The sequence below is a fragment of the Crotalus tigris genome, unplaced genomic scaffold (assembly GCF_016545835.1).
Source record: "Crotalus tigris isolate CLP2741 ecotype Arizona unplaced genomic scaffold, ASM1654583v1 scf7180000017611.44802233496:7321179, whole genome shotgun sequence".
NCBI classification, from domain to species: domain Eukaryota; kingdom Metazoa; phylum Chordata; class Lepidosauria; order Squamata; family Viperidae; genus Crotalus; species Crotalus tigris.
In genome coordinates, this window is record NW_024096511.1 from 7245643 (window position 1) to 7270485 (window position 24843).

Sequence of the window (24843 nt, forward strand, 5' to 3'; positions counted from 1 at the left end):
TTTACCTTTTGTTCAATTTGTGTGTGTGTGTGTGTGTGTGTGTGAGACACACCCTTGACAGAAGGAGAACTTTTTTTTTTGATGCTGCAAGATATGATTGTATCTCAGTAGGTTGGAGGGAGGAAGAACTTTGCTCATGAATACTACTATAGACATGATAACATCATCAATTCCAGAAGCATAACTGTTATTGCATTGTCCTGCTGAGGCAAACATTTCTCAATTTCATATAAGTGGATGGAAATGCATAACACAACATACTATTTTATTAGTAATTCTGTTCCCATATATGGAATGTGTAAACTGCTCTGGGGATGCAATTCCTTTATCATTAAAATAAATATCAGGGTGTTTTCCAAATACTTTTTTCAAAGTGTTGCTATATTTTATAGTAGTGCTTTATTGTCGTGCATCAAAAATATGTGGATGATCTGTATACTAAGCAAAGACTAAGTATTTATTTATTTATTTATGAGACTTATATACCGCTTTAAGAGCAAGCACTCTCTAAGCGGTGTACACCAGTAAGCAATGTATATATATTTACATTGCCCCCAACAATCTGGGTCCTCATTTTATCTACCCCGGAAGGATGGAAGGCTGAGTCAACCTTGAGCCGGTGAGATTTGAACCGCTGACCTGCTGAACACAGTCAGCTGAAGTGGCCTGCAGTACTGCACTCTAACTGCTGTGCCACCTCGGCTCCTATTTGAATACTTTATCACATATTGGATCTTGGAGATCACCTTTGGGAAAAAGAACTGGCCGATCTGCCTCATGGCCTTCCTATACAGAGACGGTGTGGTGCCGCCCCACAAGTGGGCACCTTTTTGAGAGTGGCAGAGGCTCATTTTGTGCCATTCTGGAGTGACCCAAATTGTGACCACTCCCAAAATGCTTCCCACTCTCAGGACAGCAACATATGGCCTCTGTATAGGAAAGCCACATGGCAGATTGACTGGTTCTTCTTCCCAAAGGTGATCTTCAGAAAAAGTAAGTAAAGTGAGGCATGACGGTAGAGTGGAGGAGGCCCAAGGCCTGTGAAGACCCAGCCATTTGGGAGGTAAGCCCAAAGGACCCAGCAGGGCAGGATTGGGGGAAAATAGACAAGTGAGGGTCTCTCTAGCATTCCTACAGTTGATTGTAAGGGCAGGCAGATTGCCAAGTGCCAGAATTTTGTTCACAGGACCACAGGGACCTACAGCAGCTGTAAATTCAGATACAGGTTATAATCTCTTTGTTCAGTGCTATCATAATTTCAGATGGTCTCTGAACAAACATTCATAAATCAAGGACTACTTGTAACCCCCCCCCCCTTGGGAATGAATGGTGCTTTTGTTTTTGGCATATTCATCATTGGGGAAGAAGTCATTTTTAATCAAGATGACAGAAAAGCCTCTGCATTTTTGAAGCACTGAATCTACTATTCAATCCTAATCCAACAAAAAAGTTTTAGCATGTAAGAAAAGTTTATGCTGCCACTTAACTTCTCTAGGCAAGAAGAAGGCAATGCATGCATTTGATCACCGGCCAAATGCTGAAAAATATAAAGACGGATGCCAGGTCTAATTCTGGAAGACTTCCATTTCTGCCCACTTTAACCATTCATTGGTACTGCCGCTGGGAGCTGTAAACACTTTTCAGGCATGGCAGAAGCTGTGAGAATACCATGTAACAACAACGTTTCCATAAATACTATTTTTATGTCTTGTAGTTATCAATAAACTCAAATATCCATGTATATTTCAAAACTGTGCCATCTTAAACCATCTCATGATGATGGATGCAGCTACCCCATGTGGAGCCAGGCAATTGTTCTGTCTACAGTAATAGTGCTGCTCTGGGGTTTCAGGAAAACATGTTATCAGTTCTTCTTTTTAGAATGCTCATTATGTATTTCCTTGTGCTCCAACATTCTTCAAGTAATTAGATCAAGTTCTGTTGGGAGAATCCACTTTTGTTAGGGTCTTTCTGGAAAATCTTAAAAACATTTTTCAATCTTCTTCGGGAAAGAAAAGAATACTATGAAATAACCGAAATGTGTTTGTTTTTGTTTTACACCAAGGGGATCACTGATTCAAAAACATCTTTCTCCTCTCCTACCAGATTCATCCTTAGTTGCTTTTTCAAAATAATTGAAAATATTGCTTCTTTCTACATGGCTACATATTGGATTTCTCATGAGGATTTTGTTATTTCTTAGGCTTTTAAAGCTTTTGTGCTGTTTTTAGATTGGGCAGCTACCACTTGGGATATCTGTGGTAATATATAGAAATAAATGTTTGTTGTAAGAATTTTGAGGTTCTGTATAGTGTTCAGAATATTTTCTTACTTTATTTGCAGCTGCTGGAGGAACTCATAAGCCAAAAGGTCAGGAATATTATTTCCTTTTTTAAAATTTATGTACTTATATAGAGAATGCTTTGCAGCCTGATCCCTAGCTAGTTTTCAGAGATGAGTTGTAAAGGCCTTCATTCAGTTCAATAATTCTGAGAGCTGGGTTTGTAATGTCTCAGGAGATCGTACACTTCTCTTTCACACAGTAACAGTTAGTCGTTACCACTTTTTTATTAAAAGTGTTTTAATCACTTGAATTAAAACTAACAAAATGTTAGTTTTATTTTATTTATTTATTATAAATTTGTATAGGTCCCTAACTCACACACAGGTGACTCCTTTTTTAAAAGAGCTTTTCTTTTTTATATAAATGATAAATTAACATAATTTGTGGTTCCTTTTTTGAAAAAAGACTATGGCTTAGACCTATTATGACCTTGGAATTCAAAACATACTTAATTATTTATCTATACCCTGCCTTTATTATTTTTATAAATATATCAAGGCAGAGAACATATATAATACTCCTTCCTCCTCTTATTTTCCCCTCAAAAACATCCCTGTGAGGGTGGGGGGTGAAGCTGAGAGAGAGTGACTGGTCACCCAGCTGGCTTTCATGATTAAGGTGGGACTAGAAGTCACAGTCTCCTAATTTCTAGCCTGGTGCCTTAAGCAACATGATTTGTCTTCTATTCAATCTGTGCTTCAATTAGCTTATACAGTGGTACCTTTGTATCAGTTAGTGGTATCTTGGTATCTGTTCCAGAAGACATGACAAATATTAAAACTGACAAGTATCGGAAAACCATGTGACTTACCACGTGACCCACTATTTTGGCCAGAGGAAATAGCAAGTCACAAGGCAGCTGACCTTGCATGTCAAATACTGGGAGGAAGACGAGTGCTGGGACAAGATTCCTGCTTCAAAATGAGTTGAATATTGAATTTGATGACTTTGAAGTAGTCGAGTGCCTGTATCCTAAATCTGCAGAAGCTTTCTTCAGGAGCTGCACATTCTTCTCCTTTACAGGGGAATTTAAAAAATTATTTGTTTATATATAAGATGAAACTTCACCTTACAATATCATTAAATCAGACATGCCATGGTTAACAATCGATAGGTAAAACTGTGGGTAGTTTAGGATTTGGGTAGCAAGCCAAATACAATTAAGAATAGCAATAGATGCTTCTAGTTTATTTCTCACAGCCATTTCAAGGAAGATAACTTCTCAATCTAGGTACCTTTCATCTTTGATACACTATGCCAGTGATGGCGAACCTTTTAGAGACCAAGTGCCCAAAAACTGGCTCCACCCAGCTCCACCCCCTCCCCTCCCCTGCCCCGCCCCCACCCCATCTTCCCGCAGGGCCACTCACCATCTCCAGGGCCCACCACAGATTGCCCAGGCAGCCCAGCAGCGCCATGGTGGCCACGCCCTCTGCCCACGCCCCACAGCATTAACTGTGCGGAATGGACATGAGGGCAAAATCTTGTCTATGCAGCCTGGCTGCCATGTCTTTGGCTGCACTGGTCCGTGTGGGCCACACTCAGGGTGACTCTCTTCCAGAGGGGCTGCTGGTGAGGAGGGGTCATGGGGGAAGGTGAGGCTGGGACAACGGCATGTGTGCCCACAGAGAGGGCTCCGAGTGCCACCTCTGGCATGCGTGCCATAGGTTCGCCACCACTGCACTATGCTTTTTCCCACTAACTAACTAGGATAGACATCCAGATAAATGTATTCCAGTTGATCAACTTACTATAGGATTTTATATTATTTTAATGGTAGGACTACTTACAACCCAGTTTCTAAGTTCTGGTAGCTGGAGCTCCCACAGTCATGTGACCACATTTTGGGTTCTTTGTAACCAGGCCATATTTATGGCAGTTTGCAGCATCTGGCAGTCATATGGCCATGATTTACAATATTTTTTTTTGCTGGAAAGTGGCATTTATTTCGGGTTTCCAGCAAAAAATTGCAGACAATGGATTTGCTTAAGGACCGCCACAAAAAAAATTGTAAAATTGTTCATGGTCAGGTGATGACCCACTTAACAATCAGCATGATTTATGACTATAATTCTGGGCTCAATTATGGTCAGAAATTGAAGACTACCTGTATCATGTTCTTTTTCGCTTTGTCATTCTACAAGATTATAATTACATGTAGATTGTTTAGGAGACACAAATATAATGTTATTGCATAATTTTAAATTATCTGTTATGATCTAATCAATATGTAAAAATGTCACTTCAAATAAGCAGCAGAGATTTAATGCTTTTTCACAAGGCCTTGTTTGCATAAGCCATTCTCTTTGAGACTAGCTATGTTACATATCCCTTATCTTTGCTTTGCAGCATTACACAAAAAGAAAGAAGAAAGACCTAGCAAGGCAGCAGAACAAGGTAAAAAAAAGAAACTCAGTGAAGCTGATATGTTCTAAAGCAAGTGTCAGAGCTGTTTTAAAATATACACATTTCATATTTCAAGAAATGGACAACCTTGAATTTGTCTCTTTTAACTATCTTGGTGAGTAGTCTTTTCAACCTGTCTGGGAAACATCATTCTGACAGAATTCAGTTTGTATATATCCAAACGCAGAGACAAAATGTAACAATTTATTTAGACATGTCATCTTTTTGGCCTAAATTATTTTAACTGGCTTGATTTGTGGCATAAAGGCTTTAAGTGGAGATGAACATTCTATGGGCTAGGCATTATTCTTTATGTTTTAACAATACCTGACCATTTTTGTGGATCTTTAAAGACATTGCATTGCATAGAGGTAGTTCTTGATTACCAGCCATTTATTTAATGGCCATTTGAAGTAACAATTTTTCCAGATGCCTTCCAACAAGCAAAATCAATGGGGGAAGGTCATAAAATTGGGCCCGACTTACTTAATAATCACTTTGCTTAGCAATGAAAATTCTATTTCCAGTAATAGTCATAAGTCAAGGACTACTGTACTGTGAGGCAAATGTAGGAATAGAACAGGGGTGTCAAACTCAATTTCATTGAGGGCCACATCAGCATTGTGCTTGCCCTCGGGGGGTGGGGTGGGGCCAGGGTGAGTGTGGCCTACTGGGTGGTCATAGGTGGGTGTAGCCAGCTCTACATCATTTGTGTCAAGGGTGCCTGTCGAGGCCTGGGCAGGAGTGGGACAGATCTGAGGGTCTCTGGCAGAAGGGGGTGGGACCAGGGCAAGTGCCAATGCATGGTCCATTGGAGGAGCCTCACTGTTCCTCTCAGGCCATGCAGGGGGGGTTGGATGGTAGTGTGGGCTGCCTGGAGCCCTGGGCAGCAGAGGTCTAATGCCCAGCCTGGCCCTCGAGCACCTGCAGCATCAAGCTGTTTCCAGACAGCCTTGTGGAGCTAAGACTGAATATGTTTCAGCATAGATGGCCACCACAAAACTGTACATTGGCTCCCGGCTGGCCTGGGCCAGAGCCAAGGCAGCAGGGGCTGTTCCCTCACTATTTCCAGGATGGCTTCGTGGGCCACATGAAACCAGCCTTGTGTTTGACATGTCTGGTATAGAATGTGGACTTCAGCATGTTTCCATTTAAATGGCCAGATCAGCATACAAGTTTTAATATAGAAAAAGTTACAGAATTGATATAAAGGAAAACTCTGTATAAAATGAAGATTTATATCAGTGGTTCTCAACCTGTGGGCCGGGACCCCATTTGGGGTCGAACGACCATTTCATGGGGGTCGCCAAACGACGCAGTCCGCCATTTTTTCCCCTTTTCCTTAGCTGTGCTACTCCCTTTTATACTATTGGCTTTTGAAAACCAATAGAATAGACTCTCTTGAATAGAGTCTAATTCTATTGGCTTTCAAAAGCCAATAGGAATTGTCCAGGCTGTCTCTGCCCTGCTGAGCCCGCCAAAAGTCCCATTCTGCAAATGGTGCTGCAAGTTGTCTGCAGTGAAGGCGAGCTGTCTGGAAGTTTCCACCCCTCCCTGCTGAGCAACTACTAAAAATGTAAGTAAAAGAGGGCCAGGGGTGGAAGATGGGAGGCCGGCAGGCACAGGGAGGGTTGCTGGCGTGCATGGGTCCTGGCGGGTGCTTTACCTCCCTTGGGCTGGGCCAGCTGGTGGCCCAGCCGATGGTCAGCCTGCTCCATCTCTGCCGCTTGCCAGCTACGCCTCGGCCGGTGCAGGGGACGGCACCACGCATGCGTGGCGCTCCCGGGCAGGGAAAGTCCTCGACTTACAACTGGTTGGGTAGTCCTCAGCTTACGACTGGTTGGGTAGTCCTTGACTTACAACCGGTTGGGGTCACGGCATTAAAAAGGTTGAGAACCACTGATTTATATAAAGTGAATATATAAATAATTTAAATAAATTTCAACATCAGGCATTGTTTCTTTGAATGCTACAGCACAGTTTCTTCTTTTTCCTTCTGGGTACAGTTAATTTTGCGTCCTATAGTTTTGACCCCATTAGTACTTAGTTACCAGTTAAAATCATGATGCCTTTAAAAAGTCCTAGGTAAAATTCAATTGCTGGGCTTTTCTATGGAAAATCTGTGCTTCTTAGGTTTTGGTAATGCTACAAATGCCCTTAAGCAATGAATATTGTTTGTTTGGAGACATAGATCTCCAAACAAATAGTAAGGTGTCACATCCCAATATTTATCATTTGCTTCCAAAGCATTTGTTCCAGCCTCCTATTTACTGTAATCATCTATTCCAGTTTTGAAATTTCATAAGGGTAGACCTCAGCAGTCCTTTTTGGATGTTTTAAGAGCAGTCCTATGTATCTTCAGTTATGTTCATGTGGAGATGAAGCAATAAAAACTCTAAACCATATGATACTATATTGTTCCCTGTATAAGGACTCTAGCTAGATCCTTATATATCTTATCTTGAAGAAATATTAAGGCATTAAGTATTAAAGTCATGTGATTTCTTTTTAATTTCTTTTGGACAAGGACTAAAAAAAATAGTTCCCAAGTCGCACAATTCTTTTTTTTTTTATTCTACAATACTTATTTTTTCCCATTATACAGTTATGTAGAAAGATATAATGCTCCTATTATGAGATATTTTGTTTGTATCTGCCCTTGGGGCTATAATAAATTTGATTGGATTTGATATAAATATCTAAAGTTAATATTAAAGTTAATATTTATTATATAAAAATATAAAATCAATATAATATAAATATAAAATCAAATAATTCAAACTAAATGACACAGACCTAAACGTATGAGAGAATTAAAAAATAAAGTTTCAACATTTTTGATGTGCTTATTCATGACATGTTTGTAATTTGCACTATTTCTCTTACCTTAAATGTTACTTTAAATATTTCATGGAATGATAATGACAAGCTTAGAGGGGATCAAATCATTAAAGTTCTTTTGCTATCATACAATAAGCTATTAGATTTTAAATATAGAAGAATAATGTAAAATTGTAGTATCTCTTGTGAAAATGGCCTTAGTGATGTGGGCAAACATATCTTTGTCCATGTCCAAAATTAGCTGACTCTTTAGATGTTTAAGCTGAACACTAGAAACACGTAGAAATTATTAATGTTTTCTTTTACTCCTAAGTACTTAAGGCAGTGTTTCTCAACCTTGGCAACTTTCAGATGTGTGGACTTCAATTCCCAGCATGCTGACTGGGGAAATCCACATGTCTCAAAATTGCCAAGGTTGAGAAACACCAATTTAAGGAATACTTGAGTAGTTTCATTCCCATGTTTCTTTTTAACCTTTCTGATTCTGTCCCATGGACATCTGCAGGGACTTCCTGCTTTTATCAAAATGATGAACATCACAGTGTTACGCTGCAATCTCTGCCCTTTTTAAAAAAAATATCATGCATTGTCGCGATGTCCACACAAACCAGGCAGATCTTTGTGTCATGATGCTACAACCCTGCCTTCATCATTCTGCTTTGTCTCCTTTCTGCCTCTCCCTCAATAAAAACAACTGTTTCTCTGGGAAAAGTGAGAAGAGAAATGTAGCCAACTCAGCCCCGTGATCATACCCTTCACATGAAGTCAATGACAGAGTTGAGTTGTCTTCAGTCTTTTCTAGAGCTGCACATTGTGACATTTATATACACACTGTCTCAAATTGTCAGCTGAAAGTGTTTGTGGAAGCAGGATAAATATAAGCAAAGACTCCATTGATTCAGAAGCGATTTCTGGGTCAAGTATATTTGTAGGCAGGAATACTGAATTGGTTTGCCATTGCCCTATTTATGGGGATATTTGTTCAACTTCCAAGTCTGTTTGAGAATTTGAAATTCCTGGTTATCTTCCATGAAAGTATTAATATGGTCCAACAACTACCTACTTTCTTGAGATCACTCTTAGTCAGGGAAATGCTGCCACTTGTTATACAGTAGGTAAAAGATATCAGCTGCAGTATTAACCCCAAAAGGTCCAGAGGTAGCATCTGAAGCCTTGTTCATGCCTTCAAAGAAGAGTAGCCATAAAGTTAAGGTTTCTATTTGCAGCAGGGGATTCTACATTTTTTCATTAGCTTCTCTTTCAGACCTTTCATGCTGGAGGCAATGAGAAGGCATGGACCTGGGCATTGTTTATACATGGATCTCTTCCTCATAGAGACAGAGAAGAAATCCATATGTAAACAGTTATAATTTACACCTTTAGGCCAGTAGATAAACTTAATGCAATGGCCTTTCCTTTCTCCCATTTCTGCAAATTTTATTACCATGAGAAGTCCTTGGTGCTCTCTGAGCTTGGATGTTTTCTTGCAGATGTTTCATTACCCAAACTAGGTTAACGTCATCAGTGTTAATAAGGAATGGGATTTGCTCTCAGTTCATATTCTAGTGGCTATATATACACATAAAAATATTCTTCTTTATTAATTTTGTGATCATTTGCTAATTTAGAATATTTTAAAGAGATGCTGGTCCTTAAGTAAAGTACCTTAAAATGCAAATATTAGAGAAAAATATTTACTAGTATATGTACGTTAGGGGAAAAGCAAAGAATATGCATACAAAAATTCATACTGACCTTTTAAAATGTAAATAGATGGAAAATATATTTAAATTAAGATGGGAAAATGCACATTTTTGACAGTTTCATCTCTCCCTGGTCTTTTTCCCTCCACATTTTCCTCTACAAGCCTTCTTAGGAAACATGAGTAGCATGCTTCAAACACATCTTGTATTTAGGTTATCTAGAATAGAATAGAGCTGGAAGGAACATTGGAGGTCTTCTAGTCCAGCCTCCTGCTCAAGCAGGAGAACCTGTATCATTTCAGACAAGTGACAGTCTAGTCTCTTCTTAAAAATCTCCAGTGATGGAGCGCCCACGATTTCTGGGCGTAAGCTGTTCCACTGGTTAATTGTCCTCACTGTTAGGAAGTTTCTCTTTAATTCCAAGTTGCTTCTCTCTCTGATCAGTTTCCAACCATTGTTTCTTGTCCTGGTCTCTGGTCCTCTGGAGAATATTTTGACCCCCCTCTTCTTTGTGGCAGCCTCTCAAATACTGGAATACTGATATCATGTCACCCCTGTTTCTTCTTTTTTTTAGAAGCCAAACCCAAGTCCTGCAGCCGTTATTCATATGTTTTAGTCTCCAGGCCTCTGATTGTCTTAGTGATTCAAAGTCTCTTTTCATTTTAAAGCTGGTTTTCTGAAGGGAAGCACTAATAACAGAAACAAAATAATAGGAGAACAGAGATTTTGGCCTGCTTTCCATTTCAAGGGATGTGTCCTTGGTTAATGTTAAGAATTGATCAGGCACCTCATTCATCTTTTCAGCTGAATGAAATAAGTCAAAAGTTGTTGTTTTGTTGTGGGTTCCACTGATTCAGAAGCTTTTTCAAAAGTTGGCTAAGAAAGAAATCTTCATCTACTTTTGCTATTTATAAGTGAAATGCCACTCTGAACTCTTTTTTTTTTTTGCACATGCAAATAGACTTTTAATCTGATGAATTTTACCTCTTAATTTCAATAAATGTAATTCTTCATTCTAATCATATAGTGTTAGCTACTGTATGAGGAAATAAGGGATTATTATTTTTTCATTTCTTCTTCTGCAGATAAATCAGACTCCGAAGAATCAAGTAAAGTGTGTCACAGTATGTATGTACTTTGTGGATATGATAAATTATCTGACAGTTTATCCATGAATAATATTTCTCCTTGTTTTCATTATTTTAACGTATTACAAGATCATTTCAAATCTTCATTTAGAATAAAAGTTTTTTTAAAAAAAATAGGCCACTATGCTTTCCAAGTGAACAATTAAAGAAACAAGAAATGATGAATGTGGCACAATTAATCATATATTAGATTGCACAATGTCAATATTATTGAATTTTACTGTTTTATTATTTTGAGCTCAGTTATAATTTTCACAGCATAGCAGTGACTGCACAATTCTTTGTATGACAGAAAATATCAATCCTGGTCACAGTTTTATTAATGTGTCGATTTATTCATTATTTGTAGGTATGTATTTCATATTAGTAGTGGTGGTGTACTTTCAGTTTTCTGGATTAAAAAGTAATGTTTCCATTTTAGTTATAAAAGTACAGTAAAATATTCACTTAAATTTTGGAAATGCATAAATAATACTGCAAAAGACTATTGTTACTTCCAATTGCTCTATAACATTCAACATGTAGTAATGTTAACTATAATACAGGATCACAAAGCAAATATCATATCCAAAACACAGAGTATGTTGGAGCTGTTGGAAAATATTATAAGTTTTCTAAAGGAGTTTTACATGCAGGCATATAAATTCATACATGGATGAGCTGCAAATTATATAGCAATAATTTTCTGCATAGTAAGCACCTAGTGTATTACCCTTCTCCTTTCCGTCCTGCAATATTCATCTCAGGCAATTAACTCTTAGACTATTATTATGTAAAACCAGAATTTAAAATATTTGGATGCTTCTTTTAAGGGATATACCTTCTTAAGATGGTTCCACAACTTAATATAATTGTATATTTGCAAAATAAAACAGCCAGTTTATAACACCATATATGCTTACCCAAATTTTCAAACATCTGTAATTTGTATGTACATGAAAATTAACACAACTCTGGTATGTATTTTGCAGAACACATGAAAGAAAAAGAAACAAATTATGATGTACCTTTAAAAAGTAAAGGCGATAAATAAGCAGCGGAAAGCAAACTTGAAATTAAAATATAAGTATGATAAAAACTGCCATGTTCTTCCTGATTCTGATTACCGTAAATGCCGGCGTATAAGGCGACTTCCGCGAGCGCTGAAATCGGCACCAAAGATGGGGGTCGTCTTATACGCCGGAAATACTGGTAGTTTCCGGCGTATAAGATGACGTTCTAGGAATGCGGCCCGGCTATAAAGACGGGGATCGTCTTATACGCCAAGTCGTCTTATACGCCGGAAATACTGGTAGTTTTTGGCGTATAAGACGACATTCTAGGAATGCGGCCCGGCTATAAAGACGGGGGTCGTCTTATACACCGGGTCGCCTTGTACGCCAGCATTTACGGTATATGCAAACAATTAAACTGGAATAAATATATGCCTGATTTTGAAATACTTCACTGCAAGGCTAATATTGAATATTACATGAATGCAGACAGCATTCAGGAAAAAAAGCATATGTGAAATGAGAACGCCTTCGGGGGTTCATAAAAACAAAGGATAAAATCATTTACACACATCTATTAAATACCCAATCTTCTCCTTTTCTTTCTCATTTAAATATGGAATCCATAGGGAACAATTGTGTGGCATCTGGCTGGGTATTGTCAAAGGCTTTCCTTTGCATTGTGTGTATGCTTGCTTTCCTATGCATTGTAAATATGCAAGATCTATTAAGTATGATAAAGATTACTTGGCAATCAGTATCGTCAGAATTTCAGCCTTAACTGAAAGTCAGCATCTAAGAATGCAGCGAGGCTCCTTATGTGGGTAAATATGAATAGGATTTGGCATAAAAAGGAAACTACAGACATAATGCACTTAATTACATTACAGAATGAGGACGGGTAGTCCTCGACTTACAACAGTTCATTTAGTGACCGTTCAAAGTTGCAACGCACTCAAAAAAGTGACTTATGACCATTTTTCACACTTATGACCATTGCAGCATCCCCATGTTCATGTGATCAAAAGTCAGAGGCTTGACAACTGACTCATACTTATGACAGTTGCAGTGCCTCAGGGAGGGGGTCATCTGATCCCCTTTGGTGACCATCTGACAAGCAAAATCAATGGGGAAGCCAGATTCGCTTAACTATGTTACTAACTTAACAAGTGCAGCAATTCGCTTAACAAATGTGGCAAGAAATAAAATGGGGCAAAACTCACTTAACGAATGTCTTGCTTAGCAGCAGAAATTTCGGGCTCAGTTGTGATCATAAGTCGAGGATTACCTGTAATCTATTGTCTCACTATTGTAAAATGCGGGCAAGAGGTTTTTTTGGATTTGTATGCAGTGTGCACACAAATGAAAGAAAAGCTAAACAGATTCACTGAAGAAAGCAAAGCAAAAGAATAATTTTAACTATGGCATAGACACAACATATTTACAGGTGGAACAATGAAAAAAGATTCTGCAACATTCAATACAGCTGGTTCTCGAATTATAACTGGCTGCTTAATGGCTGTTCAAAGTTATGCCAGACCTCTCCAGAGCTATTTATAACCTGATTTGAAATTATGATGGCTGCTGCACCTACCCCCACCCCCACCCCCATAGTCACATGATTTCATTTTGGACACTTGGCAATCAGCTTACCCCTACAGCCATTTGCAGTGTCCTGTCCTCATCTGACTGTGATTTGGAATGGTTTTTCCGCCCTGGATTCTGGCATTTATTTCCAGTTTCTGGCAAAAAGTGTCCTTTGGGGAAAATGGATTTTCTTAATGACTGTGGTGTTCACTTAATGACAGCTGCAAAAATGTGGTCACGTGATGTCTCAACTTACAGTCTCAGTGACTTACAACCATAATTCTGGGCTCAGTTACAGTCATAAGTCAAAGACTGCCTGTTGAGGAGTGTAAATAGAATTTCACACCCCCATGGCATCTGGGAGCCCCTTATCCTTCACAAAGGTGATCATGATCCCAGCTCGTTATAGCAGCTTTCCTGAACAGGCCTATAGTAAAGCTCCTCTCAAAGTAGCTTATATCTAGCTACCTTATACCTCTTGCAGTTACTCATACTTCTAATAAATTACATTAGCTGTTTATCTTTTCTTGCCGAAAAGTGATCAGAATCTGTATGAGACAGTACCAGCTCACTTATCACATTCTCCCTACTAAAGTGGCTGGCTTTGGCAAAGTAGTTTTGAAATAAAAATTTAGCACTCTTGAGCTTAACTGCCTGAGGATTTATGAGGAGTAAACTGGTGGAGAAGTGAAAGATCCTACTTTGCTCTGCCATGCACAGGAATTACAAAAGAGAAGCTATTTTATCCAAGAAAGAAAAAGAGCACAAATCCTCCTTGGTATTACAATGATTTTCTGAAGCAGCAGTACATCTATATTGTTGTTTTATGGTTTGAGATTGTTTTTTTTTATATTTTAATCTGATTTGTATTTTGCTATTAGCCGTCCAGAATTCATTTAGAGTAGGAGTAGATTATGATTGCTGTTAAATAAATGAAATCTTAAATACAGCAGCTAAAAGTTAGTAAGAAATATGAAGCTGTCTAGTTAAGTAAAATAATTTATGATCTGACAAAGTATAACCAACCTTTTATATTCATATATCTGGACCTTGTCAGGCAAGTAGGAAATTATTTGACTATCTAGTACCCACAGAGACTTGTCTTAGCAAATAGGTGCCACAACTCATTGCTTGGTGTTATACTTTTCCATGGCTTTTAAAAGTTTTGCATTTAAAATGCCACATCGAGTCAGGCAAATTATAGCTGAATGCAATTAGGACTGCTGCAAGCTACAGTCTTCTTTCATTCCAGCTGAGTGAGATACAAGAAGATCTGAAATGTCTGGGGGGCTTTCAAGACATCATTCCTCATTTATTTCTGTCCATCTATTTATATTTCTGCCCCTCTACTTCTGTCAAAGCATTACTAATCCTGAAATCTGAAAGGTCAAAGTGCAACACCATCCATTATTGACATTCAGGGTGATTGGTCACCTGTTGTTTCTATAGTAGCAAAAAGTAGCCATAAGGTTGGGATCCTTCTGATGCTTACACACAAAGGCATCTAATGTTCTCTGTGAACAGAATAAATTTCAGTCAAAGGAAAAGTGCTGTGGTCATGGAAAGAGTCGCATAAGTGCAGTTCTTTTTCTATGAACACAAATTATGTTCAATCCCTGCTTGAAAAAAGTTACATGGTTTTAGCTATTGATACTTACTACTGCTACCATGAAAAGAATTTGCAATATATCCAACTCAAAACTTAGCAGCAAAACTGCATATCGTGTCAACACAGCTTCAGTTTGGGATTATTAATTTGCTAGATATGACTAATGTTTGCTCACTGTACTTTTACACAGAGCCTAAGAAAGAAAAAATAACGAAGACCACAGAAACCCAAAAGAAAAAGGGTAAAGAAATATATTTTTAAAGTTTTAAGACTTTTTCAGTTTACTTTTGGATTGCCAAAGTAGTGAAGAAATTCTTTTCAAGCCCATAGAGTTAACAAAAAGAGTGGAAAAACTTGTGGAAGGAAATAACAATGATTGGTTCTGTTGACTTGATCTAGCTATATATAGTCTTGTTACATTAAATGAAGGTTTAAAAGCACCCAGAAATGTGTGTTTGTGTGTGTGGGGCGGTTTAAAGAAAAAATGCAAAACAAAATGAATGAACGAATGAATGTTTTTATAGATATCTCAAAAGAAAAAGTGAAGCCTCCTATTGCTGTCAAAGGAAAAGGTAAACATCATTTCTAAGATCTTATTCTTTTTTGTAACTAGGACCATTGTAGGATTTCACAAATGTTTTTGTTGTTGCTAAAGTGATTTAAGATAGTTATATGAGGAACATTACATATAATGTTATAGAATGGACTTAGTATTGTCATTAAAGAAAAAAGAGTCCTTAATTTACCATGTCCTCTTTTTTGGTGTTCATTTTCATCTAATGGCTCTTCCACATACTGAGTTTGCAGCACTCCCATTTGGTTCTGAACCCTTCCAGTCCCATCTTCTTATGATTTCTATTGGTAGCTTGGCTGATTTACTTCCAACTCTGCTGCAGTAGTAGTAGGTCTGAAGCGGGTTTTCAGCTGGAAAAATAGGATATTTGTGGTGGGCTTGGAGGGATCTTTTGCATTATTCTCTAATTGCTTTCTGATCAATAGCTACTTAACAAGTCCTATGCAGTAAATGGTATCTTAGCAGTTTCACATTTTAGACGTTTGATAAATTGATTAATCAATTTATATGGCCTCGCAAATTGTGACTCTGCTTGGCTAATTTAGGGTTAAAACAAAAAAACAAAGAAATCAAGCAAAAATAAAAAAGACAATAACATTGAAGTGTATCCAAGCCTAACCACAATCAAAATCCCAATCATTACAAAACAAAACTCTTGTAATATCCTGGCTCAATATCCTGGCTAGGGAAACTGAGCTGAGCTCCCCTCACTTCACTGGCTTAACTGAAGTGAGAGTAGGTGAAATTTCCTTCCTTCCTTCCTTCCTTCCTTCCTTCCTTCCTTCCTTCCTTCCTTCCTTCCTTCCTTCCTTCCTTCCTTCCTTCCTTCCTTCCTTCCTTCCTTCCTTCCTTTTAAATTTTTATGCCTCCCATTCTCCTAGGTCTATCAGGTTCTTCTTCTCCTCCTCCTCCTCTTCAGGAGCTTGATCAGGGCAATGATTTTTTGCTTCTTGTTCTTAGTGTTGTAAGGTCTATAACACTGAAAACAATTGTGGGTTGGTTTCAAATTGTTTTTGAAAAATAGCAAGATAGAAACCTTGATGGAGTAAGTTAGTTTTTACATGAACTGTTGATTTTCAATCCCGGTCACCTACCACATTTATATATATATACTAGACAACCTGTGTCCCAATGGGTCATTGTTTCAGATATTTTTTTTTTTTACTTAAACAGAGGAGCAGAATGACCAAAAAAAAAAAAACAGTGGGAGCAGGAGCAGCTTCACCATTTAATTTCCTTGTGGGAAGCTGACAGAGAGCACTGGAAATCTTTCTTCCTTCCTTTCTCCCTTGAGAAAATGAGGGATTGTAAGTGGAGCACTAGCCTGGCAGCTGAAGCTGTCATAACTTTCCCAAATTTTATTCTTTAGGGAATCATGGGTCCTGGATTTTGGACACATTTTGTATGTTAGCTTCTTTCAGGTACCTTGGTTTAATATCAATAACAATAACATGTTGCCCTAGGCTGCACTGTTTTGCCAGTTAAAGGTTATACAAACAAGAGTTTTAGTAGTATAGAGATACTGGATTTCATTTTCACAGATCAAAAGCATAACAGTAAAATCATAGAATCTTTTTAAATTGGCTAAATTATACCTCTAACCATTGTAATGAACTGTGATTTTATGATAAAAAGACACTTTTTAATGCTAAATGTCTGCAAAGCTATGAACTTTGATAATACCAATCCTCCAGTATGTATATAATGAAAAAGGGATAGACATTCATAATATTATATTGCTTTATTCACCTTAACTGTCTGGCTTGTTTAATTCCTGATTCAGCACACGTGCTAACCCTTGTGTTACTATTGCAAAAATATTATGATTATAGCTTTTAAAATGGGGACTGACACATTTGTACTCAAGGCAAGGAAAGACATGCTTAAATTTGCACTTTGCAAGCTAAGAAAATTGTATTTTTCAGATGCAGCAAAATCAAATGATGCAAAGCTTCCCATTGCCGAGAAAAAGAAAGGTAAGTATATTATTATATTAATCAAATATCAAATTCTTGCATTTGCTTTCCTTCTCTTCAAATTAAAGGAGACTTTCCCCCTCAGAATACATGAATTTTAAATGACTGGTGAAGAAATGCAAACAAGATTTTGTTCACAGTTTATGATTATAAAAACACCTAAATTTACCTGATCCAATCTCAAGAGAGTATGACAGAGGTTGCTAAAGACCATATCAAAGTAAACTCATGTTTTACACTCTTTGAAGCTCTTCTAAAAATTGGATCTGGGGGAAAATGGCTAGCTTCTTCTACGCAGTGTTTGTATAAATTTGGGGTCACCATACCAATGAAAATTCCTCTAGTCAGCTGAGAAAGTGAAGATCTGATGAATGAATGAAATTAACCTGTATTGTATCTGTATACATGGTCCTCTGTATCTATTGTTTCAAATATCAGTGAAGCAAGCTCTCATGCTTATGATTATATGTTCAATTTATGTAGTGTCTGTGATTTGGGGGAAGGGGAGAGATGGTTGAGGCCACAAATGTTGAGCAAATCAGTCATGTAATATGTGTGTAATTTTTTGTTATTGTTTCATGCTGTCCATAAGGTTGGATCAGAGATTCAATGAAGCTGTCTGTTATTTTATGTGGTGCACTTTATATAATACAAATTGATCATTGTTTACAGCAAACATGCCCTTGATTCTTAGTATGCATGTCAGGACATTGATGTTTTGTCAAAAAAAGTATAACTGCTATGTCTAAATCGGTTGCAAGTGTCCCTACAGCTTGAGGCTTTGCTAGTCTTCTCATTCTTTTTTCATAATAGTAAGTGGCATGACACATAGCTCCCATGACACAAGGTTTGAGAAAAGTCACAGCCAAAACCTCCAACAACCTCAGTCTAGTAATTCATATTTTCCATTGATATTTACTCCATTGAACAATAACAAAATTTCATTTTGGCATTCCTGTTGAGAGTTAAGGTTTTTCATGATTTGAGTGGTTTATCTCTCTCTTGCATTCAGGACCATCAATATGCTACGTGGAGCATCACAGTATGCATCCCTTTAATATGTTAAAATTTCTCCACAAGTTGGTCATTTAATTACCCGTGGAGATCACAGAACAAATAAAAAGAAGGGGAAAAAAGCATATATTAGTTTAATAAAAAATATTAACAAGCAAAATCAGTGTGGAAGCCAGCACGAAGTCTGATTTCCACTGCTTTTTTGTCCATCCATGGCAATTCTGTTTGTTGGTTTAGGTAAGGAAATATCTCTGAAATTATGACCCAATGGGTCATGGTTGTCTAGTTCTTGTTTGTAGATAGTACAATATGACAGGAGAATTTGGGTTTTTTTTCTACATCTCTTGCTGGTCCTGCATGTGGAAACTATTTAGGCCAAACACATGGAAGTCTATTGTTGCAGGATGATTAACTAGCAGTGACACTCTCTTGCCGATTCTTGATTTTGCCTGACACCCTACTTCTGCTTTTACCTCCTGCCTCAGAAGATAAGAAAGCCCTCTCTCTATGCTACTTGCCAATCCAGGTTTCATTGCTTTCAGCAAGTAATATTTGTTAGATATTGGGAGAATTCTTTGTCAATCGAAAGAGAGCTAAATATAACATGAATATATTGTGTTATAATAAATAAGTAAATAAGCAAATTAACATTCCTTTCTGTATCTTTTGAAAATATATTGCAAGAGAACTATCTCTAGAAAATTAGCATTAATATTTTGAGGGTCTAAAGTCCAAAATAAGTTATAGTTAATATATAACCAAACTTCCCAAATCCTCCACTCCTAAATCTGAAGATAGGCAAGAAGATAAGATATCCAGGTTTCCTGGGAACACAAGTTCACTCAGATCTGTTCTGATGAATAGGTTTTTCTAGCTATTCAATAGGCCTATGTTTCCTTTACCTTTCTTTTTTTTTTAAAGTGCTCTGAAGGATTGACACACTGTCCAGAAAATCACAGGAGAACATGCTGGGGTTCACAGATGGAACAAGGACTTAGCAAACATTTTCTTCTTTGAGGGGTCCTTGGTGCTCTCTGAGCTTGGTTGAACTCAGAGCCAAGCTCAGAGCTTGAACTGAGTTCAGAGAACACCAAAGACCCCTCATTTCAACTCTGAGCTACAAATATTCTTCTTTGTTTTTTTCTTTCATTGGCTCACCAGGAATATCTATTGCAGGGGTCTTCAAACTTGGCCTCTTTTATGACTGGCTGAGGTCTACAAGTCTACAAGTCATAAAAGGGCCAAGTTTGAAGACCCCTGATCTATTGGGTAGTGTTACTTACTTGAATAGTGTCCACCTGAGCCTGCTATGGATTATTTATTCACTGTCCTTCTCTATCCCTTTCCAGATACTTCTACTACTGAGTATTGGTCCATGATTAGAAATAAGCGGTGCTCTGAAACGTTTCAGTTCACCTATTACCATTTCCCAATAAAGGGCTCAGGAGCATATACTTGAGTGATCTCTCTTCAGAAACCCAATAAGCCATTAGTGGTTGGAGGTGAAAAGGCAGAGATAGTCTACTCAATTGTATGGCAGTATTCCTTTTTGTTTGCTCATTTCCCCCATCTTTTCATAAGAGCTGTGGGCCCAATTTCCTTATGTCTTCTAGCAATCGTTTGTTGGGTTTTTTTTTTATCTCTGTAGTCTGCAAAAAGTGAGGCAAGTGTGCATTTAAAAAAACCATTTTTTTCAATCCAAATTTATCCGTTTTTAATAATGGAAATGTCCATGTGGTCGAGGCTGTTCACAAAATACTGCATTGCTGTTTCAGCATTTCAGATGTCCTTCCTTGCACTACTATGAAGCCTAATGGTATCTTTGCAATTGATAGCCTGGTAGATAAAACATATCATGCTTCCTAAATGAGGATGTTTTAAATAGCACTGTTTGATATTCTCATTCATGCTGACTTGCATGCTGCAGCTGCCAAGCACACCAGGCAACCTTTTCCAATTACGTTTCCTTATTTAAATACCCACTTGACCCGAAGCAAAACAAAATAATAGGACACGAGTTGAAAGAGGCACTGAAATAAGGAGTAAAGATCAAGAGAAGCTGAGATGTCAAACAAAACCCTCACCCAAAGACTGTAGTATTTCTGCAGTTGGGCTGTGAAGCAGGCTGAAAGTGCAATCTTATATGCAGTTGCTCTATGTTATGAGTCTGTGGTCCATGTGATCTGGATCTTTGATGGGGGAGTGTTACAGCTTGGGTAGGAGTGTTCTTAGGTAAAGCCTAGCTGTTGCATGGAGATGGTCTCTTTGCTGTCTTTACTAGGGCAACTAAGGACGAAATTGGTTGTGTGTTGGATTATATATATATGCCTGAATGTCAGCCTGAATATGTAGATCAGACAAGAAATGTGGCCAGATGAGCTAATTCTGATTTGTAAGGCTACATTAACAAATCATGCAAGTCTGAAAGTACAAATCTCTCATGGCCTCCTTTTACAGCCTGATAAGTTGGGGAGAATGCTTTCTGAGTTTATTTCTCTGACCTTTATGCATCTGAGAGCTCTACCAATTCTTATCTACCTAGGCAAACATCTTGTAGCTTCCCCCAAGGTCATTCCCACATACCATTATATCAAGCAAGGCTAGAGAGTCTATATATTATTTACTCTATTGTAACTCAATATGATGTTACCAGATGGTGATGTAAAAAACAACAACAAACTACTGAGGAGCAATGGGGAGGAAATATGGGTATGTGAGTTCATTCTATTTTTTTTCAATGGGTTATTAGCTCAATTTTCAGTCTGATTTATAGCTTTAAATAATCTTGAAACTATTAGAGATAATGTAAAAGTGTTTTTTTCCCCTTAAGACTATTCTACAGTACAGTACAGCAAAGTTAAGAAATACATTCAAAATCAAGATGGGCTGACAATCTTGACTTTAAAAAGAAAGTTATTTTTTTCTTTTTCTTTAGAAATTGACATTAAAAAGGGGGGAAGCCTAGCTAAAACAGATAACTAACTGATTCTAAGTAACTTGGATTAGAAGTGTTTGTTGCAGATGTTCTTAATATTTTGGATACTGCTATCCAATTCTTTGGATAGTACTCAACTTGAGAAACTTAATTTCAGTTGCCAAAGTTGCTAATTTTTAATTATTCTTTCATTTCTATTAATAATGACTATGAGCTATGTTCCCTTAACATTAATAGGACACCTTTAAAATTCTCATTTAATAGTTGACTTAAAGTACAATTATCTAAAATCCCTCTTTAATAATTTTATAATTATCTAAAACTCTGAATTAAATAATGGAGTTTACTATATTCAATCTGTACCATAAAAGTTGTGATATCATAATGTCAAATGAGAAATATTTTGACAAAAATATTGTTTATTTTTTAAAACTTTCCACTACTTGTAACTTGTTTTTAAACCCTGTACAATCAGGCAATGCGGTGCACGAACTGGTCATACAAAAGTTCCCATTTCTTTTATTTTATGAAAGCAGAATTGTTTTATAGCTACAAACTGCTGAAGATAGTAATTGGTAAAGAAATATTTATTGGTTGGCTGTTACATTTAATATGTTATAAAATCCTTCTTTACTATATATACATATTTAATAAATTAATAAATAGTTCTTCCAATCAAATGGCTTTGGGTCAAGGAGAAATTACACTTTTGGAGAGCACATGACCAGAGAAGACTGCTATAATAAATAAACTGAATGATAGGTGGATAGATTTCAAAGAAAGTGATTGTTATTTCTTATATCTGATTTACATTTTTTTTAGCCTCAAGCATGATAAAACAAAGCAAGAATATTTCTCATCCTGCCATTACAGGTATGGTTTTGTAATTTGCTATTTTTCATTTTTAATTCATTATTAGTGACCTAGAGTCGCAGTAGCAAGATATCTAGCCATATGATAGATCATAGATAGATAGACAGACAGACAGATAGATAGACAGAGAGACAGACAGAAATAGCAATAGCACTTAGACTTATATAGCACTTCATAATGTTTTATAGCCCTCTCTAAGCGGTTTACAGAGTCAGCATATTGCCCCCAACACTCTGGGTCCTTATTTTACCAACCTCAGAAGGTTGGAATGCTGAGTCAACCTTGACCTGGTAAGAATTGAATTGTCGAACTGCTGGCAGCCAGCAGTCAACAGAAGTAGCCTGCAGTACTGCATTCTAACCACTGCGCCACAATGGCGCATGGTAGATAGAGATAGATAGATAGACAGACAGATATACTGTAGACCTAATGAGAGAGTACTTTTTCATTTATACATATACATAACAGAATAGATACTGTAAAGCAGGGGTCACCAACCTGTGGTCCATGGCCCACTACCGGGCCATGGGCTATTGGCCACTGGGCCAAATGAGTGGCTGGCCAGTGCGTGTGTGTGCTTGCATCCCTTCACTTGCACTAGCATCACAGCGTCGCGTGGGCACTAGCAATGCCGTGTCAGGTGGGCGCCAGCATCACCACGAGCACACACACCCCACTCGCGCTAGCATTGTGGTGTCATGCCAGCACTATCATCGATGCAAGCACAACATCCCCACTCATGCTAGCATCACATTGCATGGGTGCTAGTGTCACCCGAGCAGTTGCACGGGTGCTCATGGCCCCATTTGGTTGCATGCACAATCACGGCCCCATTCTTGTGCATGTGGCCCCATTTGCATGGCTGTGTGCTTACATGCATAAAGGTGCCTCCACCACCACCCCACCTCAGGCCGCCAACCCAGAAAGGTTGGGGACCCATACTGTAAAAAAAATAAGAATTGTGTACCGCATATGGGAAATCTCCCAGGGCTTTCTAGAACAGTTTGTGTGCAAACTATTTCTCCTATTGAGTACTATACTCAGAGGCATCCATAGAATCCCACACTTTCATCAAAATGACAAAAGGAGGGTTGTACCATGCTCCTTTCATATATGCATGCAATGTCACCACCATAGCATACAAAAGCATAAAACCTGTTGTTATATCAGAATAAAGCTCACATTTCTCACTATATTATGGTGACAGGAATGAAAGGAAGTGTTTATTGGGGGAGGGGGAGACACTCCTAGACTCAAAGACATGAGATTGCTATCATTTAATCACTGTGTGAGGGCTCCACAAATGTAACACATTAAACTGAACGTAGCCCATTGATTGTGTATGCTAGTCCAGTAAAGCCTAAATTAAATTCCATGATATTGCCCTATTCAGGGAGAATGGAGATACCAGGAGCATCCTAACTTGATGTTAGGGATTATATTGTAGAGATCAAAACCAATGGATAACAAAAGAGCCACTGTTTCTCTCAGGTTAGAAAATAAAGTGGATGGAAACCACAGTAACATCTTGAAAATGTTGCACTTTTTTATAATTATGTTTAATGATATATTTAAGATACCTTTCTTTACAGTGTATGCAAATTACTGAACATTGAATGCTAGTTTTGAAATTAACCAATATAGTACAAGATAATTTATTCTCTTGATTTTGCCAATTTCACTTGTAATTTCTAGCTAGGAAATTACTGGAGATGCTTTTGTTAATACATAAATGTTCTTCTGAAAGAAGGTACTATGCCTCATTGTTTAAAGGACATAATTATTAGGCCTCTGCTTAAGGATGCCTTTTTGTCTTCTCCAGAATTTTCATATAGCACATGCATTTAGCATCATACTGACCCTGGGAAAGAATGTATTATGCCTGTGTTAAAAGCATTAAAAGGCTGCCAATTTACTTCTAGTTTTGGTACAAGATGCTAGATATTACCTTTAAAAGCCCACATGGCTTAACAAGCTATTTCATTCATTGAGATGGCCTCATAATGTTTGGAAATCTACAGTTGCTGAAAGCAACTGTAGATTGCTGATCATTATCTGGAAGGTGTTCCCTAATGATCTCTTTGCTTTTTTTTTTAAAGCCCTTTAAAATATGATACTTTTAACAGGCTTTTTGATTATTTAAATTTTGGTTTTCATTTTTAAACTTCGGGTGTTCTTATTGAAGAGCATCAAAAGGCTTCAAGAGCCAACAGTATCAAAGAAAGTAACTAATACATCAAAGAAATAAAACCACAGCCAAGACTTCAGAAAGAATAAAGCTATTAATGGCTCCTAATCATTTGTCTATAGATTATATCCAATATCAGAGGCAGGATGTTTCGGAAAACCCAGGTCCTGGGTAATAAAGCTGGTGAGATGCTGTGGAAACAAAATGCTGAGCTAGATAGCCCTCTTATCTGTTCTGACAACAGAGATTGTTTATGTCCTTTTCTTTGTCATTTTTTTGGACTTTTTGCTCAGCATAATTAATTATTTTAAACTGATTTTTTTCTTCTTGCCACTATATACATATATTACTTCATGATTTTTTTTTCTTTTCCTCTCTTTTGTGCATGTGCATATGAATAGACATACATTCTCTTCATATTCTATTAAATGGCTATTTTTTAGAGTTGGCATGTTCCTGGAAAAATCAGGAAATATTTTCTGGCACTATGGTTCACTTGCTTGAACAATTTTCATTTGGAAACATGTTCTGTGGCCCATTTGCAGACACACACACACACACACACACACACACACACACAAAAGACTATGTAATTAATACCCTCTTGGCATTCTAGAAAGAAGAACCGACTCATTAAAACTATAAAATGGTTA

The 24843-nt window shown here is 37.6% G+C and overlaps 1 protein-coding gene across 50 annotated transcripts in view; it reads left to right on the forward strand.

Moving 5' to 3' along the window:
- The window catches only part of LOC120300028 (neurofilament heavy polypeptide-like), a 169898-nt gene that overhangs the window by 118033 nt on the left and 27022 nt on the right, over nucleotides 1–24843 (forward strand). For 49 of the 50 annotated variants that reach the window (XM_039325515.1, XM_039325532.1, XM_039325581.1 and 46 more), the window contains 7 exons: nucleotides 2344–2370; nucleotides 4694–4741; nucleotides 10380–10418; nucleotides 14821–14871; nucleotides 15155–15202; nucleotides 17130–17180; nucleotides 21952–22002. In XM_039325515.1, coding sequence (XP_039181449.1) covers nucleotides 2344–2370; nucleotides 4694–4741; nucleotides 10380–10418; nucleotides 14821–14871; nucleotides 15155–15202; nucleotides 17130–17180; nucleotides 21952–22002 — 315 coding nt within the window. The remainder of the gene's footprint in view (nucleotides 1–2343; nucleotides 2371–4693; nucleotides 4742–10379; nucleotides 10419–14820; nucleotides 14872–15154; nucleotides 15203–17129; nucleotides 17181–21951; nucleotides 22003–24843) is intronic. The other variant, XM_039325565.1, reaches the window with a different exon arrangement.